The sequence below is a fragment of the Ambystoma mexicanum genome, chromosome 4q (genome assembly GCF_040938575.1).
Source record: "Ambystoma mexicanum isolate Mex_15411 chromosome 4q, UKY_AmexF1_1, whole genome shotgun sequence".
NCBI classification, from domain to species: Eukaryota; Metazoa; Chordata; class Amphibia; order Caudata; family Ambystomatidae; genus Ambystoma; species Ambystoma mexicanum.
This window is the reverse complement of record NC_090928.1, coordinates 1,094,531,758-1,094,556,900: the sequence shown is the minus strand read 5'-3', so window position 1 is coordinate 1,094,556,900 and position 25,143 is coordinate 1,094,531,758. Positions and strand designations below refer to the sequence as shown.

General features: G+C 45.7%; 1 protein-coding gene across 2 annotated transcripts in view; it reads left to right on the top strand.

Annotated features, from left to right (window-relative positions):
- The window catches only part of LOC138468205 (calpain-13-like), a 606,636-nt gene that overhangs the window by 238,307 nt on the left and 343,186 nt on the right, over nucleotides 1-25,143 (top strand). For both annotated transcript variants that reach the window (XM_069608666.1, XM_069608665.1), the window contains exon 10: nucleotides 16,751-16,839. In XM_069608666.1, coding sequence (XP_069464767.1) covers nucleotides 16,751-16,839 — 89 coding nt within the window. The remainder of the gene's footprint in view (nucleotides 1-16,750; nucleotides 16,840-25,143) is intronic.

The following is a 25,143-nucleotide window of genomic DNA, read 5'->3' as shown; positions in this document are numbered from 1 at the left end:
CTGGGGCAGCAAGAGGAACGGTTGTCGGAAGCAACACAGGAGTGGGTGCAGAGGCCGGAACATGTGCTGGCTGATCCGGGGGGCCGGAGTCCCCGAATTCGGTGTCTGGGGGTAATGGGTAACGTGTGCTCTGTAAGGCGTCAAGACGGTCATGTATGGCGGATGTGGCGGCGGCCATGTCGGTCCTGAGGGCCGCTACTGCTTGCATCAAAGCGGTCACTGGGTCCCCGGTGGAGGGATTCATACTCTGGATGACCAAAAGGCTTCACAGTCTGTTACGCAGTTGTTGGTCGTGCAGAGTATGGGCTATCCCTCTGTTCCCAAGTATCAGACTGACAATCACGGTAATACCGCCAGAGTGATGTTTAGGGCCAAAGGTGGTAGTCCGTAGAGTCAGGACTCAGGAACATCCGGAAAAACCCCTGGAGCGCTGCAAAGGAAGGTATAAGGTTATGTAATAGTATAGAGTGTAGTAATCTTAGTGAAAACATCCAGGGCACTAAATACCTGTGAGTACTGGAGCGTTGTCTCAGGGAGTCGGACGTAGGCGTTAGCCAGGGGTTAGAAAGAGGCAGCGGGTCCGGGCAGATGTGGCAGCAGGTCCGGGCAGGTGACCACCTAAGACAGGACCGGAGTCCTGATGTAACACATGATCCGTAGAGTGTACCAGAGCAGTCTGAGGGGCTAAACAAAAGGCAGTCCGTAGGGCAGAGCGTAGGTCGGCATCAGTGGATCCAAATTCCAAGGTAAGTAAAGGGCCAAGACACAAGCAGTCCGTTGGGCAAAGTAGTTCGTCAACAAATAATCCAAGATTCCAAAGCAGACAAGGGTTAGGTACTGAGCGATCCGTTGAACAAAAGCCGTGGTCAGATGAAGTAAGGAGTCCTGAAACGAAGCGCAAGCGACACGTGATCCAGAGAGAACATCTGTGAAGCAACGCTTTCCGTAATCGGACTCCTTTTATCCATGGAAAGGAAACACGTGACCACTGTCACGTGACACATGTACCCAAGCGTTGCAGTATTGCTAGGCAACGAGTCACGTGCTCCGTGCCGTGCTGGGTCGCGCAGTCCTCCGTGCGTTTCTGTGATGAAGAAGCCTCCAGTTCGCTTGCCACAAACATGAAGGGCGATAAACTCCAGCCCTGCCGAGCATGCCACGCCGTGCCCCATAGCGTGACACCTGATGAGGCAATAAGGTACCCCTGTCGGGACGTGTGTGTTTGGGTGCTGGTTGGGAAGAGGCTGTGGACGTGGAGGGGCGTGTCTTCGTAGGAAGAGTAGTAGCTTGTGCGGGGAGCGGTTGTGATATATTTGTTTGCTCCTGCATACACTGCATTACAGTAATCACGTTTTGATAAGATTAGAGCTCTTGCCAGTATAATGTAGCTATTTGTCGAGAGGTACGGAAGCAGTCGCGTTCACTTGTCTTTGTAAGTTCAGGGTGGAATCAAGGTGGAAGCCAAGAGTTTTAGTCTCCTTAGCAACTTTGATGATATTGCCATCTATATTGAATGAGGAATATTGGGTATCTAGCTTATTCAGTTTAGTAGAGGCATTTAGGATTAGTAACTCAGTCTTCTCGTCATTTAAGTAGAGGCTGTGGACTGCCATCCATGCCTGGATGATCAGATAGACTTTGTTTAGAAAGGCAATGTCTGTGTCGTAATTGCCAGAGAGGGGGGTGAGTATCTGGGTGTCACCTGCATAATTTGTGTAGATGACACCTATGTGGTCAAGTTTGTCAAAGAGAGGCTTCGTAAATACATTGTACATGGTTGGAGAGACACACAAGCCTTGTGGCACTCCACATGTGATAGGGGCAGGGTCCACCGCGACGGATGGGGCAAAGACTCTTGTCGATCTGTTGCTTAGAAAGGCTTTTATCCAGTCTGCTGCCTCTTACGAGAAGTTGGCCGCTAAGGAGAGGTGTTCGCAAAGGATATTGTGGTCCACCAAGTCAAAAGCAGCTGAGAGGTCTAGTAGAAGTAAAGCACATTGTCTATTGTTCTTCAGTTGGTCAATGTGCATCTTCAGATCGATCAGAGCAGTTTCTGTTCTGTGGAGTGGTCTAAAGCCTGATTGTCTAAGACCTAAGAGAATATTGGTCACTAGGTATTGCTGGATACGGAGGTAGGCAGCTTTATCAATTATTTTAAGTAGAAAGTGGACCGTGGTTATGGGCCTGTAGTTAGTGGGTATGGTTGGGTCTAATGTGGCTTTCTTGAGTAGAGGCAGAACCCAAGCATCCTTGGGGTTAGCAGGGACTTGACAAGTCCTGAATGAAGCATTTATGAGTTTGGTGACGAACGGGGTGAGGTCTCTAGCAGCTTCTTTAATTATTTGGGCAGACATGGGTCACCTTGACAGTTTGATGGTTTAAGGGATGCTGTGATTCTTTCAACTTCTACCGTGGTGACATGGGCAAATTTGAATTATTGGAGTGAATTGAAGACTGTTTTTTTTTAAGTCTCTGAGGTGTCTCTGAGTTAGAGAGATTAAGCCTTTTTGCTGTAATTTTGTTTTGGAGAGTGACAATTTTATTAGAGAGAGCATTTTGGATTTTAGCCATCATTTCTATTTTTTATTCTGCTTTGGTTTAAATAGAATAAAACCTTTCACAATTCAATGTTATGAACATTCAAACAAGATTGAATATACATAAAGCATATGTACCACAATGTCAGAGATGAGAAGACAACAATACTACCAAAATGTTCAAATTTATAAACACTATTAAACGACTCAGACCCCTAAACAGGCAAATCATCAATGGGAATGTTTAATTGCAATTCCTCTGACGGAAATGCCCAGCAGAATGCTAATGTCAGTGGAGCAGTCATTTTCCGCCAGCTCAATATGTTATGTTATATAGCCCTCTTTGTCCAGACCACTACCTATTCCGCTCAGTAACACTGGTACACACTTTGTCGTTATTTGTTCATTACATCCTCTCCAAATTCACATTACACATCCCAAACCTATACAACCCCAACATTCAACAATGTAAACTCCCACAACCCTTCTCTCACATCCTCACATCCAGTCCCCTTACATAAATAGTGCCACCAATAATAAAAAATCTTGCCCTACCGCCACACGTATCCCCAACATCACACTCTCCGCCATAACCCAGTACCTCACTCACATCACTGTCTCCTACCTCACTCAGTCACCCATACAGACTCACCTCAGCAACACAGAAGTCTATAAACCAATTTCACCTCCAGTCCCCCTACCCCTCTTTTGTCCACAGAGGACATTTGGCCTCATTACGAGTGACCCGGTACAGAAATAAAGGTGCCAGTAACAATATTACAAGCACCTTTTCTGGACCGGGTCACTCTGAGTCTGCCAGTAGGAGCACTGAACATCCGGCAGCCCTACCTGCCGTTAGGAAAATCACTGAAATAATAGCACCATTAACAACAGTGCTGGCGCTGCAGTGTTTCCATTCCACTCCAGGGGAATACTGCCGCTGCTTGTGATATCCTGGTAACACCGAGATGTCAGGTGGTGGTAATGGTAAGATGAGGGTGCCGGTAACCCACCGGTACCACCGGCGGCTTACCTGCGACCTCAAAATGAGGTCCATTGTCTCTTTCCATACAACCCTAAACTCCTGCACACCACACTTGACCCATACTTAACGCTCATTCCTATCTCGATTACTCACCTTCTTGCCTAACCTCCACACACATGACCACATACGAGAGCAAGCACAATACATACACACACACACTCACATGTATCCTGTTTTTTTTATTTTTTTTATTTGGATATATTGATTTTGAAAACAAAAAGAAAAAGAAAAACAAAAAAAAAAACAAAAGATTTGAGTGTTTCACTTGTTACAACTCTGTTAGCATGTGGTTACATCAAAAGAACAAAACTAGAGTCTCATTATACAGTTGATCGTCCTTGTGTTTGTTTCGGATCTCTAGTAGTAACAATCAGAATAACATTTTCCATACCCACCCCCCTCCCTCCCCATGGTTGGGCAGACATCATTGCGGCATCTTTTCTCTGTTGACATGTTCATAGCGGGTAATTTTCGGTTCACTATTATGAGGTTTCCTTGATTCTTGGGTCTTAGCTGGCTTGTATTGAATGTTTTGGGATTCTTGGTTCATTTAAGATCCTGTAGTGTCTTCGGGTTGGGAGTCCGTTGTCTCAGAGAGGTGTGTGCTTTGAAACTCTGACCATAAGGTCTCGCATTGTGGTGCCTTGTTATGCAGGGAAGCCGTGATCAATTCCATTGTATAAATGTTGGTTGATAAATTGATCCATTCCTTTTTACTTGGAACCTTTTTGGATTTCCATTTTGTTACTAGCAGCGCACAGGCTGCTAATAATATAGGTGTGGGGCAAGACCCCTAAGTTTAGTCCATTCGTCCCCGGCCAACATTTCGGGCTCAGAGTCTGAAACATCTTGGACAATTTGAGTGGGTCGTATTGCCATCTATGTAGGAGTTTGATGGCGTGTGATTTATATTGGCTGGATAAGGACGTCTTGGATGCGTTTTTGCATATCATTTCCCATTGTTCTGGGTCTATCTCCTCTCCTAAGTCTCTCCCCCATCTGCTTCTAAGATGTTCCGTGGACCCGGTGCCTGCTTCGATGAGTTCCTTGTACATAGCCAATATCAAACCCTTCATTTCAGACTTAGAATCCAAGAGTTCTTCGAATGGCGTGAGTTCTCTCTGCAGTTTTTCTTTCCATGTGGATTTTGTGAGGACTCCTTTTATCTGGATGTATTGGAAGGTGGACAATGGGCCTATCCCTAGGGCATCAGTTAGGTCTGGGAGAGTAATGAATTTGTCCTTCTGCTGGAGTTGCCCTACCCTTTCGAGTCCCGCCTCGTACCAGGATTGGAATCTCCCTACCTCGGGTATGTGATCGTTTACACCATGGGACCATAAGTGGCTAAGTGGGAACGGCCAGGTGATGATCTTGTTCATTGCTTTGCTTGGTTTCCAGATGTTCCAGATGGTACTCAGTATCGGGTGGCCCTTTATTTTCCGTTGTATCCTTTTGTGAGGGGTCCATAGCCATTCTGACACAGTGGCCGGCGAGAAGTAATGGCTGTCCATGTGGACCCATTGTAGATGGTTGTGTTCACGTAAGTGTCGGATAAGGATGCATAGTTGTGAGGCTTTGTAGTATGATCGCAGGTCGAGGAGACCTACCCCTCCTTTGTCTTTGGAAAGCGTCAGAGTGTTGAATGCAATCCTCGCCTTTTTCCCTGCCAGAGGAATCTAAGCATAAGTTGTTTAGCTTCGTCAAAAAACGCATTTGGTATCTCGATAGGTAGCATCTGGAAAGGGTACAGGAATCGGGGGAGGCATACCATTTTAATGGCGTTAATCCGCCCTAACCACGAAATTGTGAGTTTGTCCCACCTGTTCAGATAGGCTGAGAAGCTCTGGAGGAGGAGAGGGAAGTTGGCTTCGTATAGGTCCTTTATGTTTTTGGTGATCTGGATGCCTAAGTATTTAAAGGCAGAGTGTTCGAGTTTGAGGCCTAAGGGCAAGAACTTGGTTTCGTTTTCCTCCTTTGTTCCTTGCAAAGGGAACAATATTGATTTAGTCTTGTTCACCTTAAACCCGGAGAGTTTACCATATTCTTCTAATAGTTGGAGAGCATGAGGGACAGATACACAGGGGTTGGTAATGTCTAGAAGTATATCATCAGCATAAAGTGCTATCTTATATTCTTTTGTTTCCAATCGCATGCCTTCTATTCTGGAGTCGGATCGTATCTTTTGGGCCAGGGGTTCTAGGGAGAGGTCAAAAAGTATAGCTGAGAGGGGGCACCCCTGTCTAGTACCACGTCCCATGGTGACCATCTGGAGTATTCCCCATTAACAGAGATAGATGCCGTTGGGGATGTGTATACTGCTTGCATCCCTTTCCTAAATCTTGGCCCTATCCCCACCTTGCGAAGGATTGCCCTCAAGAATTCCCACTCCACTCTATCAAACGCCTTTTCTGCATCTATTGACAGTAGGGCAGGGTCACTTGGTAGTTCTTCTGATGAGTGGATGAGATGAAGAGTTTTACGCATGGTGTCAGCCCCTTGCCTACCCAGTATAAATCCGACTTGGTCATTGTGTATGAGGTGAGGGATCAGTACTTCTAATCGAGCGGCTAGTACGCTGGTGTACATTTTTGCATGCAAGTTGAGCAGTGAAATTGGGGGTATGAAGAACAAAGTTTGGGGTTCCTTCCCTCCTTTGGGATCACTGTTATTAGCGCCTTTGTAAAGGAGTCGGGCCGTCCCTGTTTCTCGTTATCTCGTTAATAATAATAATAATAATAATAATAATTCTTTAATGTGATATAGTATGAAAATAAATTCAAACTTTACACATATATCAAAAATCAAAAAGTTATACATATAAAATCATACATAAAAATAAAAACTCATAAGATCATCAAGCATTAGTCACTAAAATAGCATCTAATACAAAATACACAATCTAAGTTCGAAGAAACTAACTTCCTTCTTTACTGATATTTACAACTGCTTTCACAAGTTAGCAAATGAACCTACGCCACTTTATGCTAATTAATAATGGGGTGAGCTAAAATTCCCAATCCAAGTTCTATCTGTTGCCAGACGTTATAGAGGGCTATGAATAGGTGCATATTGGATGTATTAGTACAATACAGCCAAAATGAAAATTTAGATATAGTACAAGGATCATGCACGAATTCAGCCAAAAACTTAACAATAATCTTCTTAAGTGCAGTGCATTGAGTTAGAACGTGTCTGGCTGTTTCAGGGTACAAGGGAGATTTACACATGCGGCAGGTTCGCTCTGCAGTAGGAATGTTTTCCCTAGCTCCTGTGATCGACAAGGTAGGTAGTTGACCTAGTCGGAACAGAATAATGAATCGGCGGAGTCTTCTGGTGGGACAGAGAAAAAGGTAGTCCTGCGGTTTCATGAACTTGAATATTCTATAGTTCACAAAACGATAAAATTTAAGAGTATCCAGATGGGCGAAGTTCTCCAGCCAATCCCATAGGTCCACCTTTTTCCCTAGGGCATTTAACATTTCCTTGGTCACCGTAGACCCTTTGTGCATCCAACCAATTTCGTTGAGGAATTTTCCCATGTCTTTATACAGAGATGAGTAAGTAAGTTTTTTACTAAATTCCTGATGTAAGACTGCTAAGAGGGGATTGGCCGATCCACTTGTCATTTTCAGATAGAGCCCAGTTCTTCTTTTCAATACCATGGCCTTCAATGATGGCAGGCCTAATTCTAATCTTATCAGGGCCATCGGCACCCCCGGGGGAAGCCCCAAAATGCGTCGCCAGAACTTTCCCTCTAGCACTTGGAGCCAAGCCAGGTTCACCGTCAGCAGAGATTCTAGTCCATAGATGACCATTGGTGCAAAGACTTGCATGTAGAGGTGACGTGTTCCCCACAGAGTGAAACCCCCTTGTTTGCTAGTGAAAGATGCAATAAGTGAGATCACTTGGAGGGCCCTGGTGGTACGGCCCTGTTTACATAGTGCATAATCACCTAGGGGCTCTATTTCCACTCCTAGGTAGCGATGGGACGGAACATACATAATTATGTGTTTGAGTACTGTTAGATTCACACGGGTCACCCTTTTCCTGGTGAATCGCAGGACATTAGTTTTCTCTAGGTTAATGGTCAGGCCATTGGTCTTTGCATATTCCCAGAGGGCATGGGCAGAACGCCTGAGGCCACCGATGGTGTTATCGAGGACTACTAGGTCGTCTGCATACGCCAGGACCGCACATAACATATCCCCTATTTTTGGTGGACAGTTGTTAACCTCCGCTAGAGTCGCCGGGATGTCGTGTACATACAGGTTATAGATGAGAGGCGCTGTAACGCAGCCCTGCTTTACCCCTCTATTTTGTAGTACATTTTGAGTCGATTGGCCCTCCTGATTAAGACGAAGGCGCACTGAGGTATCACAGTGCAAAAGTCTGAGGTAATGCAGCAAACCAGGGGGGCACCCCAATGCTTCAAGCTTGTTCCAAAGCCTTGCTCTTGGGATCGAGTCAAATGCGGCCTTAAAGTCAATAAATAGTGCATATAGAGGGGGCTGATCCCTACTAAGTGCCCTCGTACGCAGTACGTCCATTACAAGGAGATTATGCGTTGTTGAGAAATCCCGCCTAAAACCGCACTGGAATGTACTGAGTATTTGCTTATCATTCACCCATTTTTGCATTTCACTTAGCAGAAGTGAGGCAAAGAGTTTCCCAGTGACATCCAACATGGATAGGAGTCTGTAATTATTTGGATCTATGCGATTGCCTTTTTTAAACACCGGGATCAAAATAGCAGTTTGCCAAGTTCGAGGAATTTCCCCCGATGCAAATACCTTATTGAACAGTATGGAAAGTAACTCTGCCCAAAAGGGCGGGTTGCTTTTTATCACCACATTAGCTAGCCAATTGGGGCCTGGGGCTCTCGACGACTTAAGGATAACAATTTTATTGAGAATAGCCCCCGGGGAAACATCAAAAGGTTGTAAAATAGGGGGCTTCCCCATGGGACAGCTTGTAGATCCATCCTCTTCCATATTGCGATTTAGGAGGAATAGTTCCCAGATTTCCTCATTGATAGGATTGACAATAGTGCCTTTGCCCTTGGTTCTATTCTCATTTAAGAGTACCCAAATGCTACGCAAGTTTTTAGAGCAGATAGTTTTGACAAGTCGCTGGTAACAATTGTTCTTCTCAGTTCTCCTGATACTCTTCACCTCTGCTCTATAACGACTTTTAATCGTTCTTAATTTCTCAAGATATAAAGCTCCTGTGAAATTCTGGCATTTTAGGCTGCGTATCCCTTTTCTAAGTCCTCTCTTGGCATCCCGGATTTGCCCGTTATATCGAGGAGGGGCGGTTCCTTCTTTTATGAGATATCCCTTTTTGATAGCTGCATGGTGACCTGAGAATCCCAGTATCCACTCTTCTATTTCATTAGCAGTCATAGCCGGAAAATCATTCCCGCCCGCTTCTGTGTCCAGTTTAAGAGCTTCTGCGGCAGCTCTAACATTCTTCTCCGACCAAACTATTCTAGTTCCTGGGCAATTAGTTGAAATATTTCCAATATTCAACTTCGGAATGTCAGGAATTAAGGTCAGGAGTGAGCATATTACTGCCGCATGGTCACTCCAACTGTTAGGCTTAACCCACAGGTCCTCCACTCTAGTTCGCATCAAGGGGCACATGAATATATAGTCCAATGTGCTCCGAGACGATCCGTTGGACCAGGTATGCTTCCCCGGCCTATCACCCAGGGTGCGGCCGTTGATCATTGCCAAGTCCCAAGATTCAAACAGTTGCAGCCACCCCAGCCCTTCCTTCTCTCTCTTTTTATGTGTCATCGTACAACTGGTACTGAGGCCCGGATTGGAGGAAATAGAAGTTTCGTCGGTCATGTGACAGTTAAAATCTCCAACAACCACAGCTGCAGTATTACTAGATCCCAATGACCAGGAAGACAATAAATTCTGTAAAGCCTCTTGGAGAGAGTCTCTTGCAATTGCTCCGGGGGGGTTATATAGGTTAATAAGAAGAAACTTAGTACTTCCCTGATCTTGGGGGTAAGCAACTTCTACTGCCAGTAGTAGGTCCTCAGCTCCACATTGAATTTTTACGCGACATCAAGGAATTGACGATCCCCGTAAGAAGGCCGCCAACTGGGCGTCCTTTGGGTCCACGTCGTGCCGGAGACTGGTGTACAACATAGCCATCCATAAAAAGAGGGTCCAATGCCCAAGTCTCTTGTAGACAGATACAGTTCTGCTGAAATAAAAGATCAGCCGAGCCCTCCTCTCTCAAAAGATGGGAGAAGCCTCTGCAATTCCAGGATAATAATGATAAGCTTCAATGCTTCTGTATCAACTGGGGAAGGGACTCCAGTAGGGATTTGATTGCCTGTTGCACTTCACACAGTAGGGGATTCTCCCCTAAAACTGACTTGTTTTCAATTTCCAAGTTCGGTGTAATCTCTGGGGCCTCGGGGATTGTTGAGAGGTCAATTTCTTGCAAATCCACATCAATGGCGATATCCACTGCTCTCAGCTCTTCTTTATGGCCTCTTAGTAATTGTGCTGTGTTCAAAAACACACAGTGTAACGCAGATACATTCGGGTTAGGCCCCGATAGTGGCTCAAGAAACAGAAAGTCATCTGATTTTAGCACTCGGAGTTGCGGGATATGATAGAGCCTGGTCAATAGCTCTGAGCGTACCAGCCAGGAATGGTTATCCCTAGTATATAGGTTCTTTATGAAGCAGATGCGGTTAGTATGATTTTCCTGTGCATCCATCGTTTTCTCTGGTAATAGCGGCTCCGAAAGTTCACTCAATGAGTGTCCCTCATATACAGGTTCTGCCGGGATAAGCAGGCTTAATTCACCCTCTGATTCCGAAACCTCCCCCTTAATGGAGTCCAGGTCCACCTCGCTTTCCTTTTCTTTGGGCATCAGCCATCCTGTAAGAGGGCCTTTTTTTCCTGCCGCCCGGGCTGCTGCTCTCATCATCCTTTTCCGGGCTTTTTTTGAACGGGTTTCAATAGCGGGGCCACTTCCTATAGAGGACGGTAGGGGGCCCGTTTTTGGAGGCATATTTTTAAGAGCCTTTTTCGCCCGTCTCCTCTGCTTCCGTGTGCAGGGGCTCCGAGGGCTGAGATTCAACTCAAGGCCTACTTCCTCGATGGGAGCCTCTAGAATCGAGATGTTAGTCTCCCATGCCTCTAGGGCCCCGCTCTCCTCCCTCTCGGCTGCCTTATCTTCCATCTCTTTGGCAATTAGGAGGGCATCTGATAAGTTTTCTTCCGTCTCCTCTTGCAGTGTGTTCTTCATATCCAGTGCTAGTGCAATGGCATTGGAATTTGCCAGAATACGCCCTGTCATCTGTAGCAATATTTTTAAAGCAAATTGTAGAGCTCCGACAGATGTTTGTAACTCTGCCAATTGAGTGGAGCTAGCTACTGATCCCGTGCCCCCGTTTATCTCATGTTCCGGCTCGTCCTCCATCGAAACCATTACCAGATTTGGAGATGCAGAGAGACGATCGCGGTATCCTGCCGCAATGTGCTCCTCCACTACATCATTCCGGTTGTTGTCTTTCTGGATCGGTAGGCCACTTACAGTGGGCTGTAAGGTATACGGCTGCATTCCTCTCTTTATTGACAGACACAGGTCCAGAAGGGAGTTGTTATCGATGTCCTCATAGTTGGAAGAAATGATGGATTGACAATCCCTGGGCACTTGTACTGAACCTTCTGACCCTTCATCGATTATGGTGGAGTTAATCTCGGGAGGAGGGTTCACCGGAAAAAACTTAGTAATGGCACCCTGTACTACGGGAAGATCGTGTTTGGCGTTTTTCCTACGTTTAATCCCCTTTCTGTTGGACTCCTTTTGCTCTTTCGAAGCTTGCGGCTTGTTGTTCCTCAGGTTGTATATAGAGTGCGGGGCTCTCTTCCCCCGCTGCATCTCTACACTGCTGCCGCCTTACTAAGCTAGGTAGGGTTTAAGGGCTCCTTCAAATCACTTAACCTACTCCGTTGAGCCCACAGTCTGTGAGCAGACAAGGTACCCCGGGCCACACAGACACAGAAAGTCAACAGGCACCCTGGGCAAGTCAGACACTGGAATTAATCCCAGGCCCACCTTGGCGAGACCCTAGGGCACAGCCAGAACCCGTGGCCCCCTTGGCCCCTCCACTTACTTGTCCACAGTCGAGGAGCCGCCTTGGAGCCGCCGTCCTAGCCCCTCCGGCTTCTCTGGTGCACACGGAGGCGGTCGCAGCACAGACATGCACGCCACAGATGTAATAAATAATGGGGGGAAGCACAGCTTTCCGTGCACTGCTGTCTCGCCTTCCCAGAGCACCTCTGTGTCACACCAGGGGGGGATCCGGTATCCGGTTAACACCGGACAGCACCTCGCACTCGCGGGCCCTGCTGCCGCTAGCTCGGCTCACCTCTAGCTCTTTCGGGTCCCGTGCTAGAGGAAAGGACCTGCCGGCGCTTACTGATCACGCACTGTCGGCTCGTACCGTGTCAAGCCGCACCTCAAACTCGTCTCGTCACGTCTCTCCTGAGGCCGCTTCCGACACACTCGTTAAAGAGCTCTGTCAGGAATGGTGTCAGTTGGTTGCTGATGGTTTTATAAAACCCAGCGGTATAACTGTCCTCTCTGGGGGATTTAATTGCCTCTTGGACCTCAGGTTCGGATATCGGGGATTCTAAGAGCTCAGTTTCGGGGTACGAGATTTTGGGCATATCTATCTGTGAGAGATAGTGTTCTGTACCTGATTACCCTGGAGTCACTTCGGAGGTGTACAACGCCTCGTAAAAGTTGGCAAAACTCTCTGGGATAGTGTGGGGGATTGGGGGTTCGTAGGGTTATCTTCAATTATCTCTTTGACTTTCCATTCTGCCCTTTGTTCTCTGAGTCTGGCTGCCAATAGTGCGTCGGCCTTGTCCCCCTTCTCATAGAATTTCTGTTTGAGGAATCGGAGTTTGCGTGCTATTTGTTCGTGCTCCAATAGTTTTAGTTCTTCCCTTTTACTATGTGCCGTGTTGATGTTGTCACAGTCCGTGCCCAGGTGTTCTCTGTTCTCGCTCTCCAGTTGGCATATTTCGGACCTAAGTCTGTGCTCAATGATCTTTCTCTCTCTTTTTTTGGTAGATCCTTCTCGTATCAGGATGCCTCTCCAGGTGGCTTTAGCCACCTCCCATATTATCTGCTTGGAGACTTCTCCATTGTTATTTAGTTTGAAGTATTCCTCGATTTCAGTTGTCATTTCAACTTTAAATACTGCACTTTCAGCAGGCTTTCATTGCAGCGCCACTTCCCTCCTGAAACAGGTAAGTCTGCCCATCTTATATCTGACAGGACCATGTCATGGTCCGACCTTGTTATCGGAATTATTTCTGATAGCGTTGTGGTTTCAAGGAGGTCCTTGGTGAGGTACAGGTAATCAATCCTGGTGTGTGTTTTGCGCGGATTGGAGTAAAATGTGTAACCCCTTTCATCAGGATGTTTAATTCTCCACGCATCTTGTAGATCATATATCTCCATTATTACTGAAAGTCCAGTGCGTTCACTTCTCATTTGGCTTCTTATCTCGGGGTTGCCCGGTTCCTAGTCTTTGGTCGGGTCTGCCCACTGGTTAAAGTCTCCTCCAAGAACAACCTGGCCGGATGCTTCCAACATTATTTTGGGTATTGTCTTTTCTAGGAACTTGGCTTGTCCTGCATTGGGAGAGTATATTACTGCGACTGTTACTTTGACCTTTGCGATTGTCCCAGATATCAAGAGAGCCTGCCCCCTTACATCAGACCAGGTCTTATCCACTTTGAAGTTAATTCCTTTCTTGATCAGGATTCCAACTCCGCCTTTCCTGAGTGGGCCCGAGCCCCAGAATTCCATTTCCCCCTCTTTTTCCAAGTATTCCTCTCTCCTCCCCCTTGGCAAACTTTGTCTCTTGTAGAAGGAGAATGTTTATTTGAGATCTACGGAAATCCCTTGCCACTAGTGATCTCTTGGTCGGCGAGTTGAGGCCTTTCACGTTAAGTGTTCCTATCCTTAGGGACTCCCTACCCTTCTGCTCTTCAATTGGTGCCATTATCACAGTATTTCGGTTGTGGATCCGAGACCTGTGTCAAGTAAGTATATTGGTCATAGGGACTCACGTCGTCTTGAGTGATCCTTTGTGTTGCCGGTAAATCTTCATCCTCTGTACATTTCCCATCTGACCAGCCCCCCCACCCTTCCCACATTGATGGCGTCCGTGCGGACCCAGGTTAAAACGCTGGTCCTGCATCGAACCACCTTTAGGGACCGTCGCCTCGGATCCCCAAGACTATTATAACATCATAATCTTGATTGAGCCCCTATTCACCCCCCATCTTTGTGTACATGGTCTGGATCTTTTTTGACCCTAGATATCCTTACACAGTTCAGGCCATGGACATATGTATTAAAGTATATGTCGTCTTACCAGTGTTGTAGTTCATCAGTTCTCCCCCCCTGGGGGGGTGTTACCTCTCCGAAATGTCCTTGATCCCTTGACACGTTTCCTTCTGGGGCCCTGTATACGCCATCCTCTTTCTTCGCGGCGTGGGTCTCCCCGAACATGTTCCACTGCGCTTGATCCAAGGAGTTCAGAGATGTACGCCTTGATCTCCCCTTCTGAGCTCAGCTTGATTTTGTTTCCGTTATATTCAAAGGACAGAGAGAAGGGGTACCCCCACTTGTATCTTATGTTCTTTTCTTTCAGATGTTTGGTGATAGGCCCGCAAGTGCGTCGGAGTGCCAGGGTCATGGATGATAGGTCCTGGTATATCGAGATTTGGGATCCTTAGAGGGTAATTGAGTCGCTGCCTCTTGCTTTCTCGAGGATCCGTGTTTTGTCCTGAAAGCGGTGAAATCGAGCGAGGACAGATCTTGGTCCGCCTGGGGGCCTTCTGGCTCTGTGTATCCTCTCTGTCTTAGGTTCATCAACTGCATCGTCGGCAACTAAGAGTTTGATGATGTCATGCAGGGTATTCTTCAGATTGCTCTCCATTTCCCCTTCTCGTTCCGGGATTCCGAAAATCCTCAGATTATTCCGCCTCTCCCGGTTTTCCAAGTCATCAAGCTTGAGTTTGAAGCTCTCCTCTTGTTACTCCAGTTCGGTCATCTGTTGGTCGAGTTGCGCTTCAAGAGTGTCTATGGACGCTTGATTGTTCTCGACCCCTTCAAGCCTCTCCTTCATGGTATCTAGACGTTGGGTAATCTTGTCAATTTTGGAGCCAATGCTGGCACCCATATTCTTTATTTCACCCAGCAAGGCGGCAATGTCCCCTTTGGTAGCTGCTGATTCACTCTCCGAGGGATTTGGGTTCGCCATGGTATGGCACAGTTTTCGACAGAAGTCGAGATGTAGGAGATTGTGGCTAGTTTCTCCCTAATGTCCATTGGTTCTCCCAAAGTTCCTTAGTATCACCAATGCTGTTCGATGGGGAGACGGAGTCGGGGTTAGAGGAGGCACACGCCCCTGGATCGGGGGCCTTACCCTCTGCACTTCGACGTCGGTTTTCTCCGTAAATTAGGCATTGGAAGGGGTGTCCGTTGTGCGTTTGCTGATATACCCGGGGTGCGGGTTCAGTAATGCGGAGTGCGCATTGGGGGTGTTTTCTTCTTGTGCAAGGCGAAACAGTTAGGGCGCGAGGGGTCCGAACCGCCGCTGCGTGGTGATGCCGCCGTTGTTCACGGGGGAGATGGGATGGGCGGGCCTACTGTCTCCCCACTCAGTGCTGTTCCAGGGCCTAGCCTAGCCCGGTCCCGCTCTTCGGAAGCTCCGCCGACTCGACCGAGGCTGTCCTGCTCCTTTTGCGGCTCGGGACGTCGTCGGGAGTGCGAATTCCGTGGTCAGGGTTCTAGGTCTTTCAGGCTTCCTTCGTTCGGCAGGCCTAGGGTCCGCTTCCGACCGTTGCACAGTTCCTTGCGAGCGGGCCGTGGAGCCGTTATGTGTGACATCTTTTTGAGGGACGTATATCTCCGGTTTGCAGGGGTCGTTTTCGATCGGGTTTTCGACCAAATGGACGGGGGGGCTCTCAGCTGGCAGCACACCAATGTAGAATCTTGGGGGGGTCGTCAAAGTGGGGGCTCAATCCTTCTTAGGGACCCAAAGTAGCGGAGCTCACGCGAAGTCCGACCACATCCGCGCGCCCCCTGGTGGCCAGTGCTGTATACTGTTTTTTAACATAACCTCATAAGAGCAACCACAATGAATATATATTTCGACTGACACCAACATGCAGGTAGTACATTAATTAAAGTAAATACTCATTGCCCTGGGCTCAAGCCACCCTCACCAACCACACTATGGGCAAGCAGTCTAAGAAGTGATTACTATGCTTTAAAAAGTGGGAAATATTTTACTTCACAATTTCCGATCTTCAAAAAGACTTCAGTCCTTCATGTAGTCATGCCACTTCACACCACATGCAGATCAATAAATGTTCACAAACCGGGACATTAAATACGGCTCTGTACAAAGACTCTGCCTATTTATAACAAAATGGCACACTTCAAACAAAGTCTAATACTTAAGCATTCATACGCTATCCGGCGGGCGGGGTCGGGTGCTATCAGCCCGGTGCCCGAGAACACCCAATCAGCATGCCAGAGAGGGTATGAATGCTATTACCACCCAGCATTGCCAAACCAGTAAACCGGGGTACTGATAACATTGTATTTTGTTTGAATGAATGAACGGGAACGCCTTGTGGAATCCTGCTTATTCAAACAAAATACTTTAGCAAGATGGCTGGCAGGGAGCTGGAAGACGGGGCTCCTTATGGAGCCCCTCTTCCATTTCCATGGCAGCCAATGCAAACAATGGGAGTAGGCAGCAACAGGTGCTGCCTCCGCAGATATCAGGTAAGTGGCGTTAATTAAAATAAGAAGGGAAGGAAGGGCGGATACAAGATGGAGGGGCAGGGGAAGCAGCCATCAGGATACTCGGAAAACGGGCTTAGATCAGATGTTTTAGCAGGCATTTCAAGCAACCTGATTGGTTGCTGGGTGCTAATAATATATATTTAGCCGAAAGTATGAATATCACAATTGCCACTGCATATTAATCCTTCAGTACAAAGAATATTTAATTGGTTTAAGCATCTTCGTTTTGTTCACAATTCATTTAGTGAGTGAGACTTAGTGACTGTGTTAAAAATGTTATATCTATTTACAGGTACACCATGAAAAGAAGGGACTGGTACATCTCATCCGTATGTGGAACCCTTGGGGTCAGCATGAGTGGAATGGACCCTGGAGTGATAAGTACGAACATCAAATTCAATGTTAATGAGCATACTGAACTGGAATATTCTTTAATACGTATTAGCACTGCAGGCAGGGGCAGCAACCAATCACGTATTAACACTGCAGGCAGGGGCAGCAACCAATCAGGTTTCTCAGAACACAGGCTGAAACTACCGATCTAAGCCTGCGTTCTGAGCAACCTGATGGCTGCTTCACTGTCCTGCTATCTTCCCTCCACCCTCCTTTCCCTTCTTCTTTTAACTCTCCCCATTCATTGCCTGATTTCAAAGATGGCGGCACCCCCTGCCACTGCTGCTGCCTCCTCCCATTGTCCACGCTGGCCGCCGTTGAAATGGAAGTGGGGCTCTATATGGAGCCCCATCTGCCAGATCTGTGGTATTCATCTTGCTAAAGTATTTTTTTTTAATGAACCGGACGCCGCGTCCTTTTCATTCAAACAAAATACAATGCTCGCAGCACCCTGGGTTACTGGATTAACAACCATGGGTGCTAATAACATTCATAACCTCTCCGGCCCACCTGATCGGGCATGAATGCTTAAGTAAATGCACAACATGTTATCCTGCAATGCAGACCGCAATCCATTGTGCATCAGTGCCACATTCCACACTGGTCTGTCTGGAAGTCAACATACTGTTCTGACAAAGATCCCTCAAATCTGATAGAAAATACACTACATAGATCAATAAAATTTGATGGATTCAATGAAAAAATGTTGTTTTACCATACATTTAGAGTGTTTGAATGGGAAGAAAGAGAGTGGGTTTGTGAACGAGATATTCAAATTAGTAGCGTTCTTAAAATTCAGAAATCAGGAATGTGGCTAACCTAGGAGCCTGGTGGCTGTGAAACAGCATGCTCTGTGGTGGTTCTCACAATATCGCAGTGGGAGTTATTTTTTGGCATGCCAGGCGGGGAAACCCAAGTAAGCCTACTAGGTAAGGTGAAGTACAGAAGCTCTGAAACAAGAAAGAATGGTGACCAGAGGAAGTAGAACAAGGTGAGCAGGAAAGATAATTATGCTGTCTGGAGTGTAGAGGTTGTGTGGAGGATACAGTGTGGGCATGGCCACATCCTCTCTGTTGCAGGAAGCATCCTCCCTGCTGCCGAAGTGCTGGAGGGGATATGCCGCTTGCTTTCCAGCCATTTTGAGCTAGAAACCAGACCTGTGAGGAACCTGCATGCAGAGACGTGAAATCTCTGTACATTGTTTTGTGTGTGGCTCCTCCAAGATTCATGTACCACCACCCTACCACCTCCCTTTTGGATCAGTATAGCCCCAACATTGGCAGGCGAGTTTGTCCAGTGTAGGAGCTGGGAAATGGTATCTACAAAGAGCAGGTGCATTCATGTACAGACCTCAAACCAACACCATGTGTGGACATTCAGTGCAATATTTAAGAGAGTTTCACTTATTTTAAGAAACAACATGAGGGTACTATGAATAGCTAGTGCCAGGGACAATGTAGTGGTACACCCAAGCCTCCAGTCCCATCATTGATGGAGACACTAGGAAATCTATACTGTATGTCTCCATCATTGGCTTAGAAGTCATAATATGACATTCAACAATGTGTTCAATTGCTATGTCTTCAGTTGATGCAGAAGTAACTCTCGTAGACATGGACTGGGATTCTTTATTTATTTATGGCCCATCGGGTTAAGGATATTTGACATTCTAGCAAACCCTAGTGACAGCCCTCAGCTCAGACTGTGTTTTGCGAAACTGAGGAATACAAAAATGCATTTATTTTCCATATGATTGTTTTCATACATCTTGGATCGCGACGCTCAGACTTCAACTACAACAACATGTTTACCCTGATAATAGCCAACAATGACTGCTCACAAATCAAAGGTATAGATGGACACGAAAAGCCAGGATACTTCATCGGGATATCACAATAACTCCAGTACCATCAGAGACCATAGACAGGCTTGTTCTATATTTAGATGCCAAGCAGTCTGTCCTGGACCAAGTTACCTTTCTAATGTGAATGCAAACCAGGGGAACGTGTGTCAGTGATGAACACAGGCCATAGATACTGAGAATATCATGTGTAGTTAATAATGATAACATGTTGTCTCACCGGGTCCAACAATTTGAGAAACATGTTCATGCCCTGGTGGAGGAAAGGGAGGGTGGGGCCACCTACAGGAGCAACAACATAATTTCACAAGTTGTGACAAATTACCCAAGAAGGATATTCAAGTGTATGCTTCTTATTTATGGGATCAGGATGGTTGCTGTTTTTAGTGTTTCACAACACTGCACAAGTACTCTATAGGTTACTCTTTCCTGGATTAGTTCACAATGGACCTTTTCCTTTTATTCAACTCCTCCTTGTCATTGCTTTCTCAGTCTTGTTCTCATGGATATGGTGCCCTGATCATCACCCTTACATTCCCAGGAATATAGTCACTGATCGCACCTGTGGATATAGTGCCCCGCTCACGTGCCTGCACTTAGGGATATAGTGCTCTGCTCACTCTTCAGGAGCTCTGCCCCTTCTTTCTCTTTCTCTTGAAATATAGATGATAGAGAATAATTAGAACCCCTCGCGGTGGACAAGGTGTGAGCCTTGATGGGTTGTTGACACACTTTTTCAAAAAAGTTCCAACAGATATAAATTCTTTCAAATGGGCCACTTTTAATGTTTTCACATGAAGGACTCTGCTTTCCCCCTTTAGGTTGTCCCTGAGCTATAGTTCCAAACTCCCAACCTAAGAAATGCTATTTTCTCTGTGAGCATGAATCCAAGCAATTGAAACTAAAGCTCAGCTGTGCAACGTGTTTGTCTTTTTTTTGTGTCATTAGTTCCGTGAAAGGGGGCGCTAGCCAATTAGGATGCTCAAAATGAGGGCTGTATTCTCTGGTATAGGCCTGCATTAGGACCAGCCTAAGTGATGCCGGCCAGCACCCCTTGCCCTGCACATCTTTCCCTTTCCTTTAAATCTTGTGAAGCTGGCACTAAATTGCAGAATACTTTGTATGCAAACAAAGGCTGAGTATCTCTCACTGTACGCGAGAGAGCTTTTACAATGGGGAAAGTGGAGAATTGAGTACTTCCATTCTAAAACATCTCTTGTGTAGCATTTTCTGACTGTGTTCCACCTTTGCTAATGTGAAGGAGCACAAACAGAATATGAGTGGTCCTCTAACATTACCAAAGTGCTGGTTGCCATGATGGTTTCCAGGCAATATCAGAAACTGTCCCATTGAAGGCGAATTTGGCATGTCACCTACACCATCTCTTAATAACGACTTCAAGAGAATAGGTGATATTCACCAAATATGTCAGAATTACATTAACCAACATTTATTGTCAATAACCCATACCTGAGAATTGGGCCTATAGTATGTGCATTTAAACATATTCAGCCACCAGAACCTATACCTCTGCAGTTTATAATTTCGAACACATTAGGACATATAGTTACAGTATGCATGAGGCACAGACTAAACCAATTATTCAGTTGCACAGCTGTCTGTGGAGCAAGCAAACTTTGACTTGACTAGAGGAGTCAATTCAGCTTGATATGTATTCAAACAAATCAGAAGATGAACCATTCACTGGAGGGAGACCTTCATTTGCATTGGGGCCAGTCAAATACGCATGCTATTTAACTAACAATGACAGGCATAGATAGGGTACCCTGGCACAGATACTGGAAATAGTGTCAAGGCTGAGCTGTGCACATCTGTGTGCATATGGTGTTTGGTGGACAGAGGGCACCCTCAATGTTATGTTGCGTTTTGTAGTGATATTATGTCGTGTTATGTTCGAAAGATCATGGGAAATTCTGGAAACTTCTTAAGACCTCTCTTTTCCCTAATTAAATAGGCTCTCATTACGGCCCCAGCGATAGCCGTGCTGGTAAAAATGGCACGGCTGCCGCCGGAGTCTTGTTTTTTACTGGTGCCTGGCTTTGGGAATAACTGGGGCACTACAGCCCCGGCAGCCCCAGTAATTCCCCAAAGCCAGGCACCGGTAAAAATTACTCCACATTCCCATTCCAGTCCCATAGGACTCAATGGGAATGGGGAGGACGGAAGCACCGGCACCATTGATAATGGTACCGGTGCTTCCGTCATAGTCTACGAGCGGGTGCTGTTCCGCCTGCCAGGTCAGACCTGGTGGGAGGGATGGCACCCGCCGCAGAACTGCTGGCCGCTAAGAGTAATTTTCATAACTCACATATTGCGAATGCCACTTTGGATGCCAGGGACATTTTTAAAATCATGACAGAACAGGAAGCAACCCCTGCGCCAGAAGACCAAATAGAGATCGGAGACTCTGCATGGTACCAGCACATACAAAATGGTATGCAAGATAAACTACTAAGAATTAGAACATGGATGTTAGAAAGAAAGAAACTGACAGCTGCTAAGGTACCTTCCTCACAGTAAATATCCATGAACACTGAAATCACAGTAGCTGAATTTAATTTTTGCCCAATTACAGAGGAAACACTCCAGGATATAATAGAAAAACTAAAACCTTCTACCTGCAAGGGGGACCGCTGCTTATTAAATCCATATGTATATTTATAAATACATTTCTCAGAGAAGGCAAGTTACCAGAAGACCTGAAGCACTCAATGTTCCTAACCTTGTTCCAGAAACCTATCCTTAAAAAAGCAGACCTGGATAAGGAAAATCCTTTGAATTACCGTCCAATTTTTAACGCACCTTTCTTACTAAAGATTCTGGATAAGGTGGCGTATAGTCAGATCTCAGAACATATTAATAAATGCCTTATTCTGAATGCACACCAATCCGGCTTTAGGAGGAGTTTTGGAATAGAGACCTCACTTCTTGATCTTAAGTCCAAACTCCTAGATCGTATGGATAAAAGCTCTCTTTCCCTCTTAGTATCTCTTGATCAGTCTGTGTCTTTCGACTTAATTGACCATCATATGCTGAAATCCAGACTATCGGAGATAGCTAACTTTTCACCCCTGGTCGTCTCATGGACAATATCGTTCCTGGAGAACAGACATAGCAGAGTCTCTTCAGAGACTGCAGAAACTACCCCAATTCTGGTTCTCTTTGGGCTTCCACAGGGTGCCTTCACTTTCCCTAGTATATGCAATCTGTTTATGGTACCATTCTTTGCCCAATTGAAGCAGAGGGGATCATACTTTCTAACTATGCAGATGACACGTAATGTGTCGTCCCGCTCTCCGGCAGCCATTCGCGAGTTAAGGCAGAGTTAAATAGAGTGTTCAACTTAATTGAAAGTTGGATGCTCAATAACAACCTAGCATTAAAAAAACAAAACGGAACTGATGATCATAGGAAGTTCTGGCGCCATCAGCAAGCTGGATAGCAAATTTCAATCCTTTAGGCTGAGTTCAGATCATATCAAATCGGATCAAAACTTAAAATTCTAGGAGTAACATTAGATCAAATGTTGTCCATGACAAATCACGTCACTAGTGTAATCTCGGCATCAGCATACACAATCAAACTGCTCCACCACCTCAGGCCACTCATCTCACAGGCAAATTCAGAAACAATAGCAAGAGTCAGAATTGGGGCAAAAATAGACTACTGTGGTATTTTATTAGTAGGTCTAAAAAAAGGAGATGTCCAAAGATTACAGATAATGCAGAATAGGGCGGTCAGAGTAGTCTTAGTTCTGACCAAAAGAGACAATGTAACAGAAGCTAGGCGCTCCTTACACTGGCTTCTGGTGGAAGCATGCATTTAGTACAGGATCCTGACAATTACCTTTAAATGCAGACAAGGCAGCATGCCAAACTACAGAACGTCATTACCGAAAAAGCATGTGGTCGAGAATTAAGATCTTCCGGTCAGAATCTACTCACAATTCCTAAAAGTAGATCCTGAAAAGCCGAGCAAGGAGCCTCCCAATTCGCTGCCACAAATCTGTGGAATCAACTTCCTCGATCATTGAGGTTCCAAAGCTCTCTGGAGAGTTTCAAGAAAGATCTGAAAACATGTCTATTGGCATACATTTCACAGACTGCTTTGCCAGAAACCATGATGGAGAGATTACCCTGTACATGTGATGTCATGTTTTATATTCCGTTTGTCTTATGGTTAATGCCTTAATGCCCAAGGGTCTACAGTGCGCTATATAAATGATGTAAAGTAAAGAACTCAGAGTATGCCGGTCCCTTAACAACTGTGCCTGTATCTTACCGGCACCATTGGTACTGGACTGGCATGCTCATACTGAGGCCCAGGCTCTCTTTCTTTTCTTTTCTTGTATTTCTTGTAGTTCTTCTGGATTTCTTTCTGGGAACACCAGCATACCCCCAGGTGGAAGAGCACCTTACAAGCAAGCATTAACATAACATGAACAAAATATATGTTACTCAGCTTTTGGACTGTGCCACTCACCGCCATAGTGGTCTTACAGTAGCAAAGCTTATCCGAACCTGGAGTGCATTGTGCCTCGTGTCCCTGTCAGGGGTCTCCAGGCCATCTTTTTTCCGAGGCGTGGAGGGATTTAGGTGGAGCGTATTTCTGACAAGCAAGGGAGAAGTATAACATTCTGAATTGGGATGAACGGTGAACATTGAGTTTGTGAATGTGTGTGGCATCAGTGCAGAAAGATCATTGCATACAGATGATTAGCATAAGTGCTCACTTCATTTGTAGTACTTTTCAAATGTAATGAAATTACTCCGTGAATGGTTGGATGAGCGATTGGGTTGTGCTCCCGCATACCCGTGAAATATGGAGGCTTGATTATCTGTAGGTATTACCGTAACCTGCCAGAGAGAAAAGTTTAGAATTGCCCATTTAGCTGTCCCAGAGTGTACTGTGCATAAGGGGAATGTGGTAGACAAAAAGGTGGAGCAGAACAGGGAACACAGGCTATGGCCCAGAGTGCCATACCTGGATGGCCAGGTTATGGGCTCCGAGTGCAATAGGGTTAAATGGTGGGCTTTACAATTTCGCTATTTCTCTTTGACCGTATAGATCTATCAAGGGACATGTTCACTTAAGGGCAACCCTCTAGAGTGGCAACTGTTCATAATAAGGCATGAATGTGCTAACAGTCTGCCACACTTTTGCGTGACGGTTTGTAGTGATCCAAGTAAAACCTTTGGCCCAGGGGGCATCAGGCTTTCAGATGTTCATGAACCAACTGGGTGTGTGAAACCAAAACACAATGCTCAAATAGAACTCACTCTTCTACTTACCCCCATGCGACAAACAGCCAGGTTCAATAGACACACAAGGTGGGAGAAACTAAAGGCAATCTTAAATGAGGGCATATTTTAAGCTGTGCCTCCTTATGGAGCAATGTCTTTGGCTACCTCCAAGTTCTTGAGCCCTGGCAAGAGTTATATGGTGATGCTAATAATTGTGTAGGGGGTTGGATTTCTCTTAAGATAAGCAGGGGATCATCTGGTAGTTTATCTGCATTATTCAGCTTTATCTGCGTTTCTCAACCTGGGCTGCAGGTACGTTGTGCAAAATATAGCGTGCAGAAAGAGAGCAGATTTTTCTACCAAATTTGATTTGCAGGTTTTCTTTTATTATTGTGGCCCTTTTCATGAACAGAGTACCACTGATGTATTGTTCATTTATTTGGGTGTTTGTGGAGGATTGCATGCCACTTTCCAAATGCTTCAAAGCACTTGATGGCTTTGTACAAAGTGGTATTTATTTATTTATTTACTTATGTGTTTATTTATTTATTTGATATATAAAGCACACAAACAACCCGAGGGAATTGAGGCGCTCTTACAGATACAAGTTTTTGACATTCAAGTTAATATATTAAACATTAGTAGATATTCGTAATGGTGTAGGGCGAGAGCTGGAGAAATGAAAAGCATAAGCCAGTTTAGTCAAACAACTGTGTTTTTAGTGCTGAAACTGTGGTATGGTTTGAAGCTGTTGCCAGGGGAGGAGAGGAGGAAGTAGGCCCCCTGATAGCCTGGAGGCAACTGGTGACCTCAATGGCGAACCCTCACCAGGACAATCACGAAACAGAAGACTCGGATGAGTCGATGAGCACTGAGATTCCCGTAGACACTCATGTAGATGGCACAGATGTGACGGCTCGAGTTTAGGGGGAGTGAGGTGTAGGACAGTAAATACCTCTGTGAAATATGATATGTGATACGGACTATGAATGTCCTGAAAGGTTGTAATGTTGTTTGTTTTTTGAAATAATGCAAATTGTCTTAAAAAATAAACTGTGTTTTTAGTATTTTTCGGAATACCCAGTATGATTTTGCCGCTCTCAACATAGGGAGGAGGGAGTTCCACTGTTTGATTGAGATGTTGGGGAATCTGGAACCTCTGGCATG